This window comes from Mastigoproctus giganteus, chromosome 5 (assembly GCF_048544385.1).
Source record: "Mastigoproctus giganteus isolate SK-2022 chromosome 5, ASM4854438v1, whole genome shotgun sequence".
Taxonomy (NCBI): Eukaryota; Metazoa; Arthropoda; class Arachnida; order Uropygi; family Thelyphonidae; genus Mastigoproctus; species Mastigoproctus giganteus.
The window spans coordinates 195,219,662-195,240,507 of NC_143579.1; the positions used below are offsets into that span (position 1 = coordinate 195,219,662).

At 36.2% G+C, this 20,846-nt stretch overlaps 1 protein-coding gene across 1 annotated transcript in view; it reads right to left on the minus strand.

Annotated features, from left to right (window-relative positions):
* Iml1 (GATOR complex protein Iml1) overlaps positions 1-20,846 on the minus strand; it is a gene marked incomplete at its 5' end in the record, with an annotated part of 444,528 nt that overhangs the window by 13,368 nt on the left and 410,314 nt on the right. Inside the window, 2 exons of the mRNA XM_090374757.1 lie at positions 205-376; positions 17,395-17,555. Coding sequence (XP_090230883.1) covers positions 205-376; positions 17,395-17,555 — 333 coding nt within the window. The remainder of the gene's footprint in view (positions 1-204; positions 377-17,394; positions 17,556-20,846) is intronic.

Genomic DNA, 20,846 nt, shown 5'->3' on the forward strand with positions numbered 1-20,846 from the left:
AAAAGAGGGAAAAAAAATAGTTTGTGGTTAGTTTCTATTAATCTGATTTACAGGTTTAGCTATATTTCCCACAGCACATTAGTTCTCAAATGAACTAAATGTTGGTCCTAAAGATAATGAAAATAAATTCACAATGTTTCATTAGATATGTAGCAAAGTGATTTATCTTTTTTTAATTATCAGAATAAATCGCAAAATACTTACCTTCCATTCCCTGTACCATAATTTCAGGAAGACATTCAAGATGAAGGGAAATAAAAATTGGACCCCTAAGAGGATCAGATTTTGAAGAAAAGGGAAGAGCAAATGGATCATTAGGTATTGGAACCAGCTGTAAATTATACAGGGTGATTGCTTTCCTTGCCCAGCCCTGAACCTAATACAAAGAATATTTACATTAGAGTATCAAACATCCTATTGAAGTAGCACCAATATCACATTCACAACTGTAACAATTTTACTAATTTTATGAATAAAATGAAGATCTTGTTCATCATAAAGTTTGGCATTAACTCCATAATAACATAGTATGGGAATCTCTAAAATAAAATACAATTTAAAGAAACACTTACATATTTTACAACTCTAATATTAGTATTATATTCTGTAAGGGATATTAATCAGTGCAGATTAAAGATTCTTCTTAAGTATCCAGGATACAGTACTAATATTTTCATATACAATTATAAATGTAAACAGATGGTGACTACAAGATTACCATAATAATCTTTATTGTTTAACGCCTCAGGGAGTCGTTAGACAATAAGGATTATTATGTGGCCACACATCAAATTAATCTAAAAGAATATCTTTCAACTAGCACACTGAGATTTCACATCAATTTTGAATACTGAATACTAATAAAAAAAAATAACTGCAGAATTCTAACTTCTGTAAATATAACAACTTCTTTAAGGTAATTTGTTATACTCACATTAAATAATTTAGCACTCACAGAACTAGCAATCTTACTTTCAAAATTTTTTGTACAAAGTTACAATAAAGTAAAACAAAATTAAGATAAATTCACTGCTTTGAGGGCAACCCTGCCTCCTTCCTTCCGGATAAAAATATAAAAATTAAAAGGAATAGTAAACACCTGTAAGGGCAAAATATTATGTTGATAAATCTAAAGGATGTCAAAAAATGAAAAATAAACACTGAAGGAGATATCCAGATAAATGATTCTTGCTAGAACTGACAGAAAACAAATATACATAAGCTATATGGAATGCTTATAAACAGGATTACAAAATTCCATACTTGATGTATATATGTGGCACAAAACCGAAGTGGTCTTCATAGTCCTCAAGATAATGTTGTTTGTCTGTGCATCCATGTTGGTTGCCAATGTCCTATTATATGCATGGTTTTCATTACAAATTGGAATCCCTGTCACAAGACTGGGTGGGGAGGGGGACATTTAAGATCTACATTTAAGTTATAAAGTTATAACAAAAGGTTCTCCACTTTTCAAATGTAGAATCTTACCCATCCATGAAGCTTGTCCAAATCATTCTGAAGAAGCTCAGCCTGATTTTACTTGTTAACTACCCTCTCTACATCAATATCACCCTTATATTTCACCATAATACCTCACTGATTTAATTCAAGAAAACATTATGAGTTGATTGAAAAAATTCATTCCCATGTCAATTTGTCATTCCATGATTTCCAATCAATGAATGGTAAGTTGAAACCTCCCATAATAAGGTATTCAGAGACTTATCATACTCATTGGTATCATGTAATCTGTAGCATACCCCTACATCACATTAGTAGAAATAGAACTCAATGTTCTGCTTCTATTAACAATCTCACATTACAAAGATACTCAATACCTTCTTGAGACTGTTCTGAATATCGCCCCCTACCCTTCCACTGGCTCCTGCCTATTCTTTCTGTATACACTGTAACATTACAAAATGAAACTGACCTATATAAAAATTCCCTATAACAAGATAACATTAAGCTCCTGCTGTGTGTGTGTGTGTGTGTGTGTGTGTGTGTGTGTGTGTGTGTGTGTGTGTGTGTGTGTGTGTGCGCGTGTGTGTCACCTTGTTATAGGGGATTTTTGGAGGTAGTGACTATGACACTACCTCGCTTCACCAATGATGACCATCTGGTTGTAATCAGACAACCAGCATTGTGCATGCTGGATAAATTGTTTTCAATTAGTTGTGTAAAGTGTCTAGTGAAGAGAGGATAACATTGTTATTTCTATATTTTGGTATTTGAAATGAAATAGAATTTACAAAAGCTAACGGTGGTTTCACACCCATATCATTAATTTAGGAAGTGAGTATACATATTGAGAAACAGTAAGCTAGAGAATCTTGTAATAACTGAGAGTAAAGTGGAGGAGAAATTGTTGAAGATAAATACAAGAAAGGCACCTGGGGTGGATGGGATCTATCCAGTTATATTAAAGGAGGCAGCAAAGGAAGTAAGCAAACCCTTAGCCATAATTATGAGAGCTTCCTTGGACTCAGGGGAAGTACCCATGGACTGGAGATGTGCAAATGTGACCCCAATTCACAAAGGAGGATCAAAGGGCGACACAAGTAATTACAGACCTGTTAGTTTAACTTCTGTTCCTGGAAAATTAATGGAGGCACTGGTTAAAGAAGCACTGCAGGATCATCTAGACAAGACTTCAGTTACAGCTCAGACACAGCATGGATTTGTTAAGGGGAAGTCTTGCCTGACCAATTTGATTGGATACTATGATGCAGTCACAAAAGAACTGGATGCAGGGAATAACTTTGATATTATATACTCGAATCTTAGAAAGGCTTTTGATACTTTTGCACATGGAAGACTGCTGCACAAATTGGAGCAGTGTGGCATTGGAGGCAAATTGCTGCTATGGATAAAGGGGTGGTTGAGGGGGAGAAGACAGAGAGTGGTAATCAATGGACACTGCTCATTGTGGACTAATGTTATTAGTGGAGTCCCTCAGGGTTCAGTATTGCGTCCATTATTGTTTTCTGTATTTATAAATGATATTGATGATGGTATATCAAGCTTAATGTCCAAGTTTGCAGACGATACGAAGGTTGGCAGGGTTGTCAAGGACACTACTAACACTATGCTACTGCAACAGGATCTGGAAAGGTTGAGCAGATGGGCTGAGAGGTGGCAAATGAAGTTTAACATTGACAAATGTAAAGTACTACACATGGGAAACAGCAACCCCAGAGCAACGTATCAACTCTGTGGTACTACACTGACAGTGGTAGAGAATGAAAGGGACCTGGGGGTGGTCGTGCAGGCAGATATGAAGTTTTCTGAGCAGTGCAGACGGGCTGCAAGAGTAGCTCATGGTGTATTGTCGATGATATATAGGAATTTTTCTAGCAGGGATAAGCAGGTGATTATTCCCTTGTATAAGGCAATGGTCAGACCACACCTAGAGTACTGTATACAGATCTGGAGGCCTCATTTCAAGAAGGATGTAGAGATGCTGGAACGAGTACAGAGAAGGGCAACAAGATTAGTGAATGGAACAAAGGGGTGCTCTTACGAAGAAAGGCTTAAGTTTTGCAAATTACAGTGTCTGGAGACTAGGCACCGGCAAGGTGATCTGATAGAGGTGTATAAAGCCTTGAATGGTTTGAGCATGCTCAATGCTGATGGGATTCTTCCTCTTGCTCAGAATAATCACCTGAGAGGGCATAAATTCAAATTGAGAAAGGACAGATGTAGGATAGACGTGAGGAAATTTGCCTTTAGCAAGCGGGTGGTTGGTTTGTGGAATAGACTTCCATCCCTTGTCGTGGAGGTTGATAGCCTAAATAAGTTTAAGGCTCAGCTGGACAGGTATTTCGAACGAACAGAGGGGTGAAGTGGAAGTGGTTATTTTTTATTTATTTATATATATATATATATTTTTTTTTTTTTTGGCTGATGCTGCATAAGCTTGCTTTCTTGCATCAAATGCCTCTACTAATGCTAATGCTAAGAACATCCACTGTGGGCAATGTGTGAGCACTGAAGAACAACTATTAGTTAATAACACTTAAATAAAAATACTTTAGTAAGTTTTTTATTTGTTACAACATGAGTGGGCCATTACTTAATATTTCATTAAGGCAAATTAGTAACCCATTTCTCCTTGCAATTGACAAGCTGAAAATAGTAGCAAATAAATCTAATGCCTATTCTATGTACCGATAAATATATGAATGAACATGAATGCAATACATATCATGATCACCATTAGCTTTTGTAGTTGATTTTAAGGCATTATTTCTCTATATAACAATATTAAATATAGTAGAAATGCATAACCTTTAAATATAGTATATGTTCAAAAAATGCAAGAAAACTTACATTAAAATTATGGAAACATATGTATACTGTATTTACATTATTTACAAGAATATCCTGAGACACTTAATTTTCAGATTGCTTGAAGCCACTGGACATTCTAAAAATTCAGTCTTTTTAGAATGTCCAATTTAGTTTCCAATGACAAACTATCAGAAGCTTTTCTGATAGCTTTTCACCCCTTCTTCTTGTTATTAGTATTAGCTGACTCACTTGAGCTTTTTGAGGCTGTTCTGTAACCTGGGGACACAAAATGCACATAAGAAATATATAAACCAGGACTGAATGGAAAAAAATCAAACTGAAGACAACATTGTTGAGTGGTGCTACTGAACAGCTAAAAGCAACTCCCTGTCACGAAACAGCAGTTCATAAAGAGAGTTTCATACACAATGTTTATGAAACATCTCTTTAAGAATATATATTTGTTGCAATTCAACCATTTTCTCATTAATTGCAGTATCAATTAAAAGTCAATTTTTAATAGTTGAATCAAAGAACACACCTTTGAAGGCATGCACTGTAAATTACAGTTGATTAGAAAATCAGATTGAAGAGCATTAAAAATTTTTTTTTTTTTTTTTTTTTTTTCAACAGGGCTTCTTAGGCACATAAACACTTGCTAATGGGTAACTTCTTCCAAGGTTTGAAGTGAATAGCACTATTCTGGGAGAACAGAGTGCAATTCTGGGGAAGATATCAAAATACACAGTGCACTAGAGTGAACAAGTGCCGAGTGATTCTCACTATAGTGGGGAGGGGATAACTGTATAGGTATTTGAGAAGCTTGATGGTGAAATAGGTAAAGAGCAGCAGAGAAATAAAAATAATAACAACAGTAATGGATAAGAAAAGTTTTTGAGAAGCAAAGAAGAATATGTGGGAGGTTAGGAATTGGTTTAAGGTAAAGATTGGTAATGTCCTCTGGTATGGAGTGTGGCACTTTACGGGGCACCAACATGGACACTGAAAATGGACAATATTAGAAGACTGGAAAGTTGATATGTGGGTAAGAGGAGGATGGAAAACATAAGATGGACTGATAAAGTGAGAAATGAGGAAGTCTTTAGAAAGGTGGATGAGAATATATGTTTGATTGAAATAATCAGAAGGTAAAAGAGAAATTGGATTGGACATGTGTTGTGAGGTGAGGGATTGATGAAAGATGTGATGGGGAGATTAGGGAGAACCATGATAGATGAATTGTGAAGGATGGCAGGCATAGGGAGATAAAGAAGAGATCTGAAGATAGGATGATATAGAGAAGTAGTTGAGAGTATGTGTGGGGACCAGCTCTCAACAGAACACTGATGATAATAATAATGACACAGAGTAAAGTGTTACTAAACTTGTACTGAGAATACAGCAAATGCTATTTTTTATATATGTATGCTGTAGTATTTAAAATAAAATTATTGTAGGAGAAATATTCCAAAAAAAATCATGTGTGTACCCTGTACGCACGAAAGATGTTTTATGTGAAAACATCTTTGATGAAAATCAGAACTGTTTTAAAATTGTACAGCTAGAACTGAAGTTATGAATGAACTAATGCCAGATTTTGACCAGAGGTGTTTCCTACACCCACTACTTACTCTACAGAATCAATGTTAGTGACCGAGTTAGTGTCATTTAGGAAGTAGTGGGTGCGAGCTTATGCTACTTCCTAAATTTGGTGTCACATTTTCGTTACCTTTTGGTTTTACTTCAGTCCAAAATATTTAATATGAGTAATGTAATGTTTTATGCTCATGCTCGCTACTTACTCTACTAAATCAGCGTTAGTGACTGCATTAGTGTCATTTAGGAAGTGACATAATTGGTTTTACCTCAGTTTGAAACTTAGTAGGTGCTGCCAAAGATGTTTTCACATAAAAAAAGAAAGAAAAAAACCTCCATTTAGTATTAACATTATTATCCATATAGTGAAAGGAAGCCATGGGCTTTTGCTGCACTGGGGGAAAAAAAGTAAATAAGAATAATAAAAAGTAGAAAAGTAAATAGACGAATCATGCATTCTCCTCCTTATGTAGGTAACTATCCAGTTGACTTTTGAATTTCTTTAAATTTTCAGCCTCAACTACCTGTGGAGGCAACTTTTTCCAGTAATCAACAACTTGCTGGCTAAAAGAAATGTTTTCTACTAACTAGTCTGAACTTCTTCCCTTGTAATTTGAATTTATGGCCTCTAGTTCTGGAATCCTTTATAAAAGTGAAAATTTCACTTTCATTCATTTTACTAGTTCCTCTTTGGGTCTTATAAACCTCGATCAGGTCCCCTTTAAGGTGCCAGGTGCCCAAGCCCTGTAGCCCACATAATCAAAGTCTTTTCTCATACAGTTGTCCTTTTGCTGATCTCACCATGAGAGCTGCCCATCTTTGGACCTTTTCTCTACAGCTTACTGTTTCATAAATCATTGATAGGACACCATGACTTTCCTGGCCACCTGTTTACATTGTTCAGAAAACTTTATCTACCCATATCGTAACTCCCAGATCCCTTTCTTCCTTTAATGTTTTTTTTAATTCAACCACACCAAATGTGTAAGTTATTTGGGGTTGCTATTCCCAATATGTAAGACCTTGCATTTTGCTGCAAAAAAAAAAAAAAATATAGCTTCCACTGTTTTGATCATTCTTGAAGCCTGTACAAGTCATCCTGAAGGAGCACTGCTTGATACTGATCATTGGCAATTCTCCCAATCTTTACTTCATCTGCAAATTTTGACTTACACCCTCTATCCCTTTGTCATTCATGAAAATAGGAACAAGAGTGGTCCAAGAACTGATCCTTGGGGGAACCCCCCCCACCGCTGATGTTACACCAATCTGAAGAATATCCATTAATCACAACCCACTGCCTTCTGCTCTGCAACCATTCTATGATCCATCTTAGAATCTTGCCAGTAATTCCAATATGTTCCAGCTTATACAATAACCTTTCATGAGGGAATTAGTCAAATGCTTTGCTAAAATCCGAATAAACTATGTTTAAATTGTTCCCTACATCCAGCTAATGAGTAACAGTGTCAAAATAGCTTACCAGGTTAGTTAAACATGATTTGCCCTTAATAAAACCAGCTGTTTTGGCTGTCTTTTATTTCACTTCACTTGAGGATAAACACAAACACTTTTCTATTGTTTCCACTAATGTAATGTGAGCAGCAGAATCTTTCATTCTTCCCCTTCATAATTACGTCTCATTCTCGGCAACTGAAAGTCAAGAATGAATGGTTGCCTGCAGATAGCATTAAGATATTCAGGTTGGACTATTGGGAGAGTTTCCATGACAAATGGGACAAACTAATTAGCAATTCCCAATAAACTTGTCCTTGAGAAAAGTCAGAACTGCACTGGTCCAGTGGGAGAAGTGCCTAAATTTCAGTAAACCCTATTATATTAGTATCTGCAGACTTAACAAGTAGTTGTAAGTATCCATTTCATTTACAATGCTCCTAACATTATTATATAAACAGTTTAAACTTTGTATTTGCTTGCAACCTATATCTTGGATACATTCTTTGTCATTACTGAAGAATATTATGCATGTTGCTAAACTGTTCTACATGTTTTGTCACACTTTTTTATATAAGTAACTGATGATTGATCATCTGTGGACCTTTTGTACAACAGCTCTTCTTAAACTCTGCAAACCTCTTAGTTGAATTCTTCATGAGAGTACAAGTGTGACCTTGAACCACACCATTAAGTAATAGCATGTCTGTCCCTCTATCTGCCTCCATTATCAGTTTTCCTAAACCAAAAAAAAAAAAAGCCTCTTCAGTGGCATTATAGCAAGGACTCTTACACCTTCCACTGCTCAAAAAAGATGTCTGTAAATGAGTTTGTAGATAGTTTAAGATCGCAGTAGGCTGATAATCCATCAAATGTATGTCATTTCTACAAAGTAAATTCCTTCTACCAACTAAGGTGGGCTATACTGATAAAAATTCTCCCCCTCTCCAATTTTTCAGAGTTGCACGTATACTCATGCACCCTCTCACCTGACCACTCACCTGACCACGTGCCTTAAGTGACTGGGATTCAAGCCTGCGACTACTAAATATGGTGCTGTTTGTTGTCTTCTCTCTGTCTTATGAACTCCTCTGACCCTTTGGCCAGAGGAGTTCACAAAGCTGTCCTGGAGTATAAACAGAAAATTTATTTATTTATTAGACTCAATCAACAAGGCTTGCAGCATAAAGTCCTCTCCTATCATGCCATAGCAAGATTTCACACAATTATATTTTTCCCTAATGTAACATTTTTGCAGAACAAACCCTGTCCTTTTTTTTTTTTTTTTTTTTAATAATGTCATTACTTGATCTGTATTTAGTGTCATTAGTATCTGTATGTATAGTAAAAATCCCTATTGGCTCCCTTGAGAAATGACAACTAGTTAGTTATAATCATTGATTATTATACCAGTCAGACATTCTGGTTCTATTTCAAATTATATTTCCACTTATCTCACAATTGAATTCCCTAATAAAACTATCTGTTGCTGAACCTAAATAGTCTGTCCATTATGATTCATATCTGGGACTTGAATCACCTGGCATATGAAAAGATACCCAAGTTCCTACTAAGTCCCTGATTTAACTTTGCTACCAGACATCACAACCTGCATTCTCAATAACCAAATCTTATCTATTAATGTGTCAATTTTTAATTTTAGATTGCCATATGGCTTGTGACAAGTATACAGAAATGAGACATCAGTAGTATTATAATTTCCTGAAAGAGTAGAAGTGATTAGCAATGCAAGAGTAGCAGTGACTAGTGGATAATTTACAAGAGTATTATGATTATCTTAAAGGACATAGTGTTTCAATAATCCCTAAACACTACCACTGGGTGGGATTGAGAGGCTGTATCCCATATGCTTCAATAACTTTGGGTGCCTCCGTAGCCAGGTGGGAAGAAGCAGCAGTGCATAGCACATGCTTCTTGATTAGACCGGGGTTCGAGCCTGTCACCACCAAATACGGAGGATGCGGAAAGGTCAGGGAATGACCACCACATATCCCGGAGCAATATGGCCTTAGTTGCTAATGCTCCTAAAATCAAAAAATAACTAACTAACTAACTCAATAACTTCATAAGTACCAATTGAGGTACTGACCAAGATAAGATAGTTCTTTCATAGCAATGTTCAAAACAACATAGTTCTTTCTTCAAGTTACTTTTGTTTCAACAAATAGATTCAAATTTACAATAAATCTGATATAAGTAGGAGGATAGTTTCTGGAGTCATTTAATAGTTCATTTAAAGGATGACTTTCTTGGTGCACTTATTACTTGGATCATATTGCCAGTTCCCATGACATTATCCATATTTGTTATATATTATATATGTACAAGTATGTCTTCATGAGTTGAATTTGCATGTTTTGTGGGCAAGCTGGAATATTATTATTATTAGGCATATGGTGCAAGGAAGCCTGAGGCTTATGCCGTACCAGCTAAAAAAAAAAAAAAATCAGGGAATCACCAAGAAAGAGAAGAATGATGATATCCAGCTCAAGACCTACTTCCTCCTACTGAGAGTGGCAAACTACAGCCCTGACAGAAGAGGCCCTGAACCATTTCCTCTATGATGCAGTAAAAAGGAACTGGATGAAAAAAATCATTTCGATATCATATATAGTGGATGACCCCCCACCCCTTTACAATTGGTTCACTATACAATCAAATAACTTACGATGGACTTGCCATAATAAAATACCATTCATTATAGGATAAGTGATGAGTGCCCGTCATTGTGATCACGTTTACAAATTTAATTTTAATTCTATAAAATGCCAATTCTAATAAGCAAAAATGGAAAGAATATTATCCACAGGCTATAAAAGTAAAGATCACAATTTTACACTTTATTACATTACCAATTAACAAAATTAAATGTTTTCACAAGTTAGCAAAATAAAGATAAATTTAAGCTTACGTACATACCTTAATTAATACTGTAATATGTACATATTAACTAATTGGTGTTTCTGTTCACTGACAATTTTTTTTTTTTTTTTGGTTGTAAAATTTAAAACAATAAAAAAAAAAAAATTAGCAATCAATAACAAAGAACAAGGCATGCACAAATTGCAACTAACACAAAATGTGCAAATGAGATATGGAGTAATGAGTATACAAAGCTTAAAAAGTAGCAAGAGAAGATTCTGAAAATTTATTTGTGTTTTATATGATTGAAGCGGAAAGGGAAACACATTTCACCATAATAACGTAAAAATCCACATAATTCCAGCTATCAGTATGATCACAAATGCAATATGATTGAGTTTACTATCTGTTTATAACAGGTTGCACTAACAGAAAAGCCCAATAAACTGGAAACTGCAAATTGTTTTTATTATTTTATGGTAGTGACCTCCAGAAATGTGTTTTAGAAAAATATCACAAAGATGTTCAAAATTGATTCTTATAACCGAACATATGATAACGATGAAAGTGTAGTGCATTTTAATGATTTCAATTGGTTTTTTGAAATTAACATGTTAACCGCTGCCTACTTATTTCACTTTATGATGGGATGGGCTCACGATTGTCTTTGACTGAACCATGTGGTCCTTCCTCTCAGCCAACAGCAGCGATTCTAAGAAAAAAACACACCCACGTGTTTTGTTTTTGCATCCTTTAGTTGAAGTGAATTTTTGTGTTGTGCTTTAATCAATGTATTAGTTTTGATCAATTTTTTTAATCAATACGTACAATTTCCATTCCCTTTTAGAGAGATAAATAGCTTAGTTACATAGCAAAAATTTCAACTTCTGAGGTCTTGGAACGAGTTACCAAAAAACAATGTGTTACTGGGTTCACATTATGATATTTTCACGATATGATGGTGTCTCTGGAATGGATTAATATCATAAAGTGGGGATCCACTGTAATTGGATTCCAAGAAAGCTTTTGATATTCTCTCCATAAAAGACTGCTCTACAAACTGGAGTATAATGGTATTAAGAGCAAGTTACTGCTCTGGACTAAGGGACAGTTGAGTGGGAGAAGGCAGAGAGTGGTGCTTCTTGATTAGACTGGTGTTCGAGCCTGTCACCACCAAATACGGAGGATGCGGAAAGGCCAGGGAATGGCTACTGCATATTCCCGGAGCAATATGGCCTTAGTTGCTAATGCTCCTAAAAACCAAAATAAACAAACAAAACAAAACAAACTGTTCTTCATGGATGAATGTTATTATTGGAGTCCCCCAGGTTTCAGTGCTGGGACCATTGTTATTTTCTATATTTTTTAATAATATTGATGAAGGTACATCAGACTTAATATCTAAGTTTGCATATGATAGGTTGGTAGGGTGATTAATGACAGTAATCAGGGTAAGCTACTGAAATAAGATCTAAAAAAATTATTCAGATGGGCTGAGAAATGGCAATTGAAGTTTAATGTGGACAAAATGAAAGGTACTGCTTATGGGTAGCAGTAATTGCAGATTTAAGCACCAACTGTGTGGTACTACACTTATTAGAGTAGTAAGGTAGGAAAATGAAAAGGATCGGGCGGTATGCAGTCAGATATGAAGTTCTCCGAGCAATGCAGACAGGCTGCAAAGGTAGCTCATGGGGCTTTTGTCACTGATATATAGTAACTTTGCTAGCAGGGATAAGGAAGTGATTATTATAGTTAAGAGATGCAGCTTAATTGTATAAGGCAATGGTTAAGCTGTATCTCTTTAGAACTGCATACATCTCTGAAGGCCTCATTTTAGAGACAATGTAGATCTGCAGGAACAGGTGCAGAGAAGGGCAATGAGATTGATGAAGGGAATGAAAGGGTTCTCTTACCGAGGAATGCTTCAGGTCTGCAAATTTCAGCATTTGGAGACTAGGCACCTGCCAGGTAATCTGATTGAAGTGTTTAAGGCTTTGAATGAATTGAGCAAGCTCAATGCTAATGGCATTCTTCCTCTTGCTCAGACAACACACATAAGGGGACATAAATTAAGGAAGGATGGTTGCAGGATACATGTGCAGAGGTTTGCCTTCAGCCAGCGGGTGGTTGATTGTTGGAACAAACTACCATCTATTATTGTGGAAGTGGGTGGTTTGAATAAATTCAAGGATTTTTAAAGGGTATTGATGGGTGAAGTGTGTAGCTTTTTTTTTGGATGATGCTTTATAAGCTCTTGCATCATTTGCCCCTACTAATTTCTTCAATTTTGATACAAATCAGACAACTGAGGTTTGATTAAATTCAAGGAAGAACTAGACAAATTATTGGAGGGAATGGATAGGTGATGTGGGAGATTTTTTTTTTTTTTTTTTTTGGCTGATGCTTTATAAGCTTGCTTTCATGCATCATATGCTACTACTACAATACAATACAATACAATGCAACAATAATAATAATAACTAGGGGGCTTCGCCCCTACTCGTAAACCCCTGCGCATGCTTTTATACGTAATATGTAGAGGTATGATGGAGTAAGTCAAATCTTTTCTATGTAAAAGACATACCTGTCGAAAAGCACCGATCGATATCTAATCAGGAAATGACCTATTTAATTATTTACCTGTGCATTTGTAGTGCACGGAATTCTCAAGGTCGAATAAATATCACTATGTAATTATTTACCTGCATTTACAGAGGTCACTTAGGAAAAGGCCTGGTAAAAATTCAGATCTTGGGTACCACTCCATACTTCGATTAAAAGTCAGGAAGATTGGCAGGTGCTACTCACTGTTTAGCCCTGTTACCTTTAAAATTGGGAACTCATATTCCTATTTTAAAACAGTGGGATGGTCGGGATAAACACCCTATCTAAGCTAAGCAGCCCCCTTCTTGACAATATAAAACAATCAGAAACAAAACACCTCAAAGACCGTACAATTACTCCATTCTTCAACCGCGCCCAGAGACAAGTGGTACCCAAATAATAGATTTTAGCCAAAGGCCTTTTGCTTTGGATTCCATAATGCATGAGGAAAATTGTTGCATTCGAAAGAGCAGGACTAAAATATTTAACTGAAATATATACAAACTATACAAATATACATCATCATCAGCCATTTTCAATCCACTGCAGGATGAATGTCTCTCCAGCAACTTTCCAGTTCCTTCTGTTTTGTGCAATGGCCATCCATTTACTACCCACGAACTCGTGAATTTCATCTGGAAGAAATCCTTCCAGGTTTTCTTCTAGCTCCTCTTGGGTATCATTCTGTTATTTTCTTAGTCCATCTGTCATCATGTCTTCGAACTATATGTCCTGCCCAAGACCATTTTAGTTCTTTAGTTTTGATAAGAATGTCCTTTACTTGAGTTTGCTGCCTAATCCATGCATTTATCTTCTTATCTAACAGTCTGATTCCTAATATAATTCATTCCATTCTTCACTGTGTAGTTCTCAGATTCTCTTCCATTCTTTTAGTGAGTGCCTAAGTTTCACTTCCATAAGTTGTGGTGGGGAGTACAGATTGGTTCATTATTTTATGTTTCAGACAAATTGGGATTTGCTCCTCAGTATGTGACTATATTTCCTGAATGCCATCCATCCAAAATTTATTCTTCTCTTCACTTCCAGCCATTTATCATTATTACAGCTAATGACTTGTCCCAGATAGGTATATGAATCTACCTTTTCAATCACTGCTCCTTCAATCATTATAACCTTTTCTGTGCCATACTCGTTCATCATTACTTTTGTTTTAGCCTATTTATTCATCTTTAGTCCAAAATCCTTACTAACTCTGCTTAACTGATGAAGATTTTCCTCTAATTCTTTGGGATCATGGCTTATGATCACAATGTCATCTGCAAATTGTAAATGGTTTACGTACTCTCTATTCACACTGACTCCTTTCTGCGACCAGTCTAATCTTCTGAAAGGTTCCTCAAGGGCAGCAGCAAACAACTTTGGAGATATTGTGTCTCCTTGCCAGACTCCTTTCTCAATTTTAAATTTGCTACTGTCTTTTTCTAGTCTAATAAAGGCTGTTATGTTATTTGGTTTTTCAGGAGCATTAGCAACTAAGGCCATATTGCTCCGGGGATATGCGGTTGTCATTCCCTGACCTTTCCACATCTTCCGTATTTGGTGGTGATGGGCTCGAACCCCAGTCTAATCAAGAAGCATGTGCTACGCACTGCTGCTCCTTCCCACCAGGCTACGGAGGCGCCTTCTAATAAAGGCTTCCTTCAAAGTTATAATATGTGGGGTATCTACGCCTTGTCTTTCCATTGCCCGTAACATTGCGTTATACTGTATGGAGTCAGATGCCTTTTCATAACCCACAAATGCTAGGCATAATGGTTTTTTATATTCATTTGCTTTCTCTATTAGCTGTGATATTACGTGAAGGTGATCCATAGTTGAGAATCCTGTCATAAAGCCAGCTTGCTCTTTTGGTTGATTCTCATCAAGTATTCTTTCTAATCTGTTAGTAATGACCCTTGTGAACAACTTGTAGATGTGGGATAACAAGCTAATTGGTCTATAATTTCCAATTTCTGATTTATCTCTTTTTTTATGCAGCAAAACTATGATTGCATTATTCCACTCCTTAGGCATCACACCTTTTCTAATGCATTTTGTGAAGAGCCTTGCCAATTTCTGTGTCATGTCTCTTCCTCCCAATTTTAACAACTCTACAGTAACTTCACTTTTCCCAATGCATGTTCTACCTCATCAGGAAGGATATCGGGTATGTGGCATGTGTTACTAATTTGTGATCCATCTTCCTCACTGCTGGCATCATTCCCTCACTCCTTGTATAATTCTCTATAGTATTCTTTTGCTATTTGAATTATGTCTTCTCTGCTATTTATAAGTAAACCATCACTATTCTTCAGTTTCAGTATCATTTGTCTTTCTGTATTACTGCTCATGGCTGCTGATTTAAGTCATTTGTTTTCCCTTAATGCTTGTTCTACTTTTCTTGTGTTAAATCTTCTTATGTCCTCTCTGAGTCTCTTTCTAATAGTGCTGCATAACTCAGTATGCTCAATTTTGTCCTTGTCAGTGTTTATCTTGCTCTTCATTTGTCGTCTTCGGTTCATAATGACAAGTGTTTCTTGACTAATTTTTACTTCTTTGGATTTCTTTTTACCTATAGGTTTCTTGAGCCTTATCACTTTCAGAAAGTTGTAGTATTCCTCATCGATATCTTGGTCCTGAACGGTCTGCAGAAGCTCAAAATTGTTCTTAAGTTCCAGCACATACTGCTTTTTCCCTCTTCTGTTATCTCAAAGACCTTCGTATATTTTACTCGAGTCAGTTTTTTCCTTTCTTTTCTTACATCTATATAAAGTGTGCATCTTATCATTCTGTAATCACTTCCAACATTTACCTTGTTTAGAATGGTAACATTATTCCTGATATATGTTCTGTTAGTGAGGTTGAAGCTGATTTCATTAGTTGCTAATCCATTTGGGCTCTTCCATGTCTACTTTCTGTTCACCCTTTTCTTGAAAAAAGTGTTCATTATTGACATTCCTCGAGATTCTAAAAATTCCGCGTCTTTAACCTCTTTCATTTTGTTCACCAATTCCAAAATTTCCTATAGTTCACCTTTCTGCACTGTTTTGTCTCTTTTCAACCTTAGCACTGAAGTCGCTCATAATGAAAGTGTAATGGGTTTTCTGCTCATCTAGAAGACTCTTTATTTCAGTGTACATTTCTTCAACCTCTTAATCATCATGGCTTGATGTTGGTGCATAAATCATTAAAACCTTTAGCTTGTACCACTTAGAATTCCTGAGTAGTAGTCTAGACACCGTCGGTGATGTACTTTTAAATTCCAAAATGTTGTTTTTTATATTTTTATGGACCAGAAAGGCAACACTGCTTTTGCTCCTTTCACTGTTTCCATTGGTGTACAGCAGATTTCCACTTGATAAACTTATAAATGATTGATTTCTTCTTCTTGTTTCAGCCAAACTGATGATATTCCAATTCACATTTTCTAATTCGTTTTCCAGCTCTAAATCCTATCTTCACTGATGAGCGATCTTACGTTATAACAGGCCAAGTTCAGTTTCTGTGCATGGCAGCCTGGTCATAGCCAGAGATTCTTGGCACTCTCTGCTTTCACTCTGATTCTCTCGCTGCCATAAGAGGGGGAGTGGAAGCTGCTGGGGACTGAGGGCTATTTGTGTTGTAGTGCTGTCATGTGCTGGAGGGTTTTGTTTTTTCCTCTTCACGCTGACGAGACATCTCCACATGTTCGTTGCCACCTAAGTGATGCAACAAGGCTTACCTTCGGACATCTCCTAAATCTTCTGAAATAGAAAGATATTGGATCCATCAGTGTTTTAGACCGAGTATCTGATTACACCCAGAATGCCTGTTCCCCCTCTAAGCCCCTCTAATATTGTATACAAGTATACAATATTTATTAATTAATATACAAAAAACATACAATGGAACATCAAATGTCAGACAGTGAAGCACATGCACGAAGTTGAGGAACGTTATGGAGGCAGTTGTCAATAATTAATTGCATTTGTAGTGATGTAATTGCTTTGCCCTCTTCTCTCATTGGCTTGAATAAATATCACTAGGAAGAAAACGTTTTTAATGTATAGAGAGATAATAATAATAATAGAGTTCAACAGGATCTGAGTTTAGACTTCTTTAGATGAATGACTACAGGCAAATATGTTATACAGTCACAGAGCGCTTTACTGAAAAGTTTAATTTTTAAGTACTTTTTTTTTTTTTAAATTAAGATTGCCATTGCACAGGCTCACACCATCTCAACACAGTCATATTATGTGACTTAAGAGTTATTAAAATGCTTCTTGTTATTCTTGTTTATTGAGGCTTTGTAGTTTCTGATAAAATCCTTTATATAATTTTTAGAGATTTTATATTTCAAGGTATTTTTAGTGAAATTTTTAATGCAATAAAAAACATCAACTGTGGACAAATTGTATTCTTATCACGGGTAATTTACTTTGTGGAAGGGGAAAAATAGCCTCATTCAAAGTTAAAACTTTTTTATTATTCTCTCATTTTCTAATTCTAATTATTTTATGTTAATAAGAATAAAAATCAAATTGTACACCATCACTAGTTCTAGTTCAAACTTACCAGATCTGCAGCTATATTTCCAGTAGCTACAAGCCATTCCATCACAATTTCAAAAGCTTCAAATGGAACAAAAACATTATGATATCTAGCTTGACCCCATTCTAGGCGATCACTTTTAACTCCAGCATCGATATCAACATTACTACATTTAAATTCCAGTTCTGAAAATAAAGTTAGCAACCTTTCAGATTCAATATGAACATCGCTATCATACATATCCTACTACAAGTTGGTACAGTTATGAACAAAATTAATTTATATTAATTTCTTTATATTTATTCAAAGAAATTAAGTGTGTTGGACCACACTATTAATTTCTTTAGTCAAACACGCTATTAAAGAAATTAATAGTGTATTTGACTAATTATTGTTTCAACATGTCACGGAAGGTTTTCTACTAATTTCTGGTAAAAAAATTGGGTGGAGCACATTTTGCATTTCACTCCTTCAAAGCTTTTGTGAGTTTCACTAATGCTTCATTAGGGAAAAGAGGGCTGTCTTGGCTATGCTCCTAATTCTGCATTCCAGTTCATCTAAAATGGTTCAACTGAGTAGAGGTTGATGCTCCATGTTGGTCACTGCAATGTTCCAACATTATTCTTTGCAAATCAGATATTCACAATATTTGCTTTATGTCATAAAGTGTTATCTTGCTGGTAGGTATAAGGGAGTGCTTCCATAAAACTGCTACAATGTAGGGCACACAGAATTATCCAAAATATCAATGAGGACAGCATACAATAAATTGATTTAAATCATTGTGATCAGTGATTTAAGTCCATACCATGAGAACCTCCTGCCCCAAGACCATGACTCCTCCTTTTGCTCCAAACTTTATAATTGAGATAACACAATTAGGTAATAAATGTTCTCCAGCCATCCTCTATTCTCAAGCATGTCCTCAGGCTGAAAGAATGCCAAGGTAGAATCTAAATTTGGAGCTGAATGTGTCTACCCTTCTCCAAACTCAGATTCTTTAGGGTCCGATGCTGAGATGAAGAAACCAGCAGTTCCAAAGCCCATTGGCTCCTTCAGTCAGCATTTTATGCCTGCCTAGTAATTTTTTTGGGCTCAGCAGCACCTCTGTATTTCCATTTCTTCAGAACATTGCCAACTGTCCACTTAGAAATATTTAATTCCTAAGCAATAGCATACACAGACATTTTCATTTCCCACATGAGAGGCAATGAGAGAAAGCAATACCCTTGACCTGATTATCAGTAGTGCCTCTTCATGCATTAAGAATATCTAGATAAAGCAACCACTAGATGGCAGTGATCATAATATACTTAAAGATATAACAACTGTCAAGGGTAAAGGGAAGGGATTTTGCTTTCATCAAGGCAATTGTAAAAGTTAGTCCCACAGAAGGGAATTTAAAAATTGTCTACAACTGTAACAGTTGTAAACAATTTTTAAATTCCCTTCTGTGGGACTAACTGATGATGTTATTAACATTATCAGTTGGGCAAGGGGGTTAAGGCAAGCTAAAGAAGATTATGAGAAGCCTTTGGCTAAGAATGCAAAGAAAAAGTAGCAAAGAATTCTTTACTTATGTTAACACTAGAAGGAAAGGGATAAACCACATTGGCCCCCTACATATGCATGGCATAACTACTGATGATCCTGTTCAGGATGCTGATGAGCTAAATAAATATTTTGCATCTACATTCATCCATAAAGAAATTTTTAGGGATAGAAATTCCAGAAACAAACAAAGTTATAATTGGGAGTTAAATGATTTTGTGGTAAATGAGAAGGAAGTGAAAGATAAATTGCGAAAGAAAAATAAGGCAACTGAGGCTGTTTGTTGTTTGTTATTTGGTTTTTAGGAGCATTAACAACTAAGGCCATATTGCTCCGGGGATATGCGATGGTCATTCCCTGACCTTTCCGCATCCTCCGTATTTGGTGGTGACGGGCTCGAACCCCGGTCTAATCAAGAAACGTGTGCTACGCACTGCTGCTCCTTCCCACCTGGCTACGGAGGCGCCTATAACAACTGAGGCTGTGGGATCTATCTAATTATTAAAAGGAGCAGCAAAAGGGGTAAGCAAACCTTTAGCCACATTTATGAGAACATCCATGGATTCAGAGGAGGTCCTCTTTGGATTGGAGATGTGCAAATGTCCCCACAATTCACAAAAGGGGATCAAAAGATAAAAGGAGTAGTTACAGACCTGCAAGTTTAGCTAATTACTGTCTATGTGATCCTCAGTAGCTCTATGATTTTTCAGGGAAAATCATGGGGCTACTAGTTAAAGAAGTAATGCAGGATCACATAGGCAGAAATGTAGTTATATGGTGACAATCACAGTATGGATTTGTTTAAAAGGCAATCTTGTCTTATCAATCTGATTGGCTACAACAATGTAGTAAAAAAGGTATTGGATGCAAAAAAATAATTTTGACATCATATATGTAGATTTGAAAAAGCTTTTGATACTGTTCTACATGAAAGACTTGTACAAATTAGAGCAGTGTGGCATTAGGGGCAAGTTACTGCTATGGATAAAGGGATAGTTGAGTGGAAGAAGGCAGAGTGGTTATCTTATCAATGGGTATTACTCTTCTTGGACTAATGTTACTAGTCGCATCCCCAGGGAAGTGGTTCTTGACTGGTGTACCACAAAACATTCGAATGCCAACATTCGAGTGTTGGCATTCGAGGTGAGCGGACGCGCTTTGTCAGGGCTCTTCAGTTAAGTGGACTGGATTACTGTTAATCAGTGCTTTTAAATATTTGATTTATTTAGACTAAGGCGCATTTAGGGCTAGAGCCTCAAGCTGCGAACAAATTTAGACTATGTATATAAAGTGCTTAGCATCATAATACACAGCCATTTCTGAATAAACAGAAAATTTTTAAGGTGGCATCGTTTTAGGTTATATCTCATATTGTGAATGCCTTCACAACGAGTTGCCATGATATTGCACTACTTCGAATAAGTAACGCTTCACCTAAGGAGAAGACTAGTGTTACTTATTCTCAGATAGGTACCACCACCACCCAGACAGCACTGTTTCAGGGCTATTTGGCCCTTCGTTAGTGAGTGGGTAGGTACCCAAGTGATGCAATGATGGCAAAAACTGAGAATAAGTAACACTAGTCTTCTCCTTAGGTGAAGCGTTACTTATTCGAAGTAGTGCAATATCATGGCAACTCGTTGTGAAGGCATTCACAATATGAGATATAACCTAAAACGATGCCACCTTAAAAATTTTCTGTTTATTCAGAAATGGCTGTGTATTATGATGCTAAGCACTTTATATACATAGTCTAAATTTGTTCGCAGCTTGAGGCTCTAGCCCTAAATGCGCCTTAGTCTAAATACATCATACACCATCAGGCATCTCTCATATTGTGGAGTTATACTTCATAACTGTTTTTGCCATCATTGCATCACTTGGGTACCTACCCACTCACTGACGAAGGGCCAAATAGCCCTGAA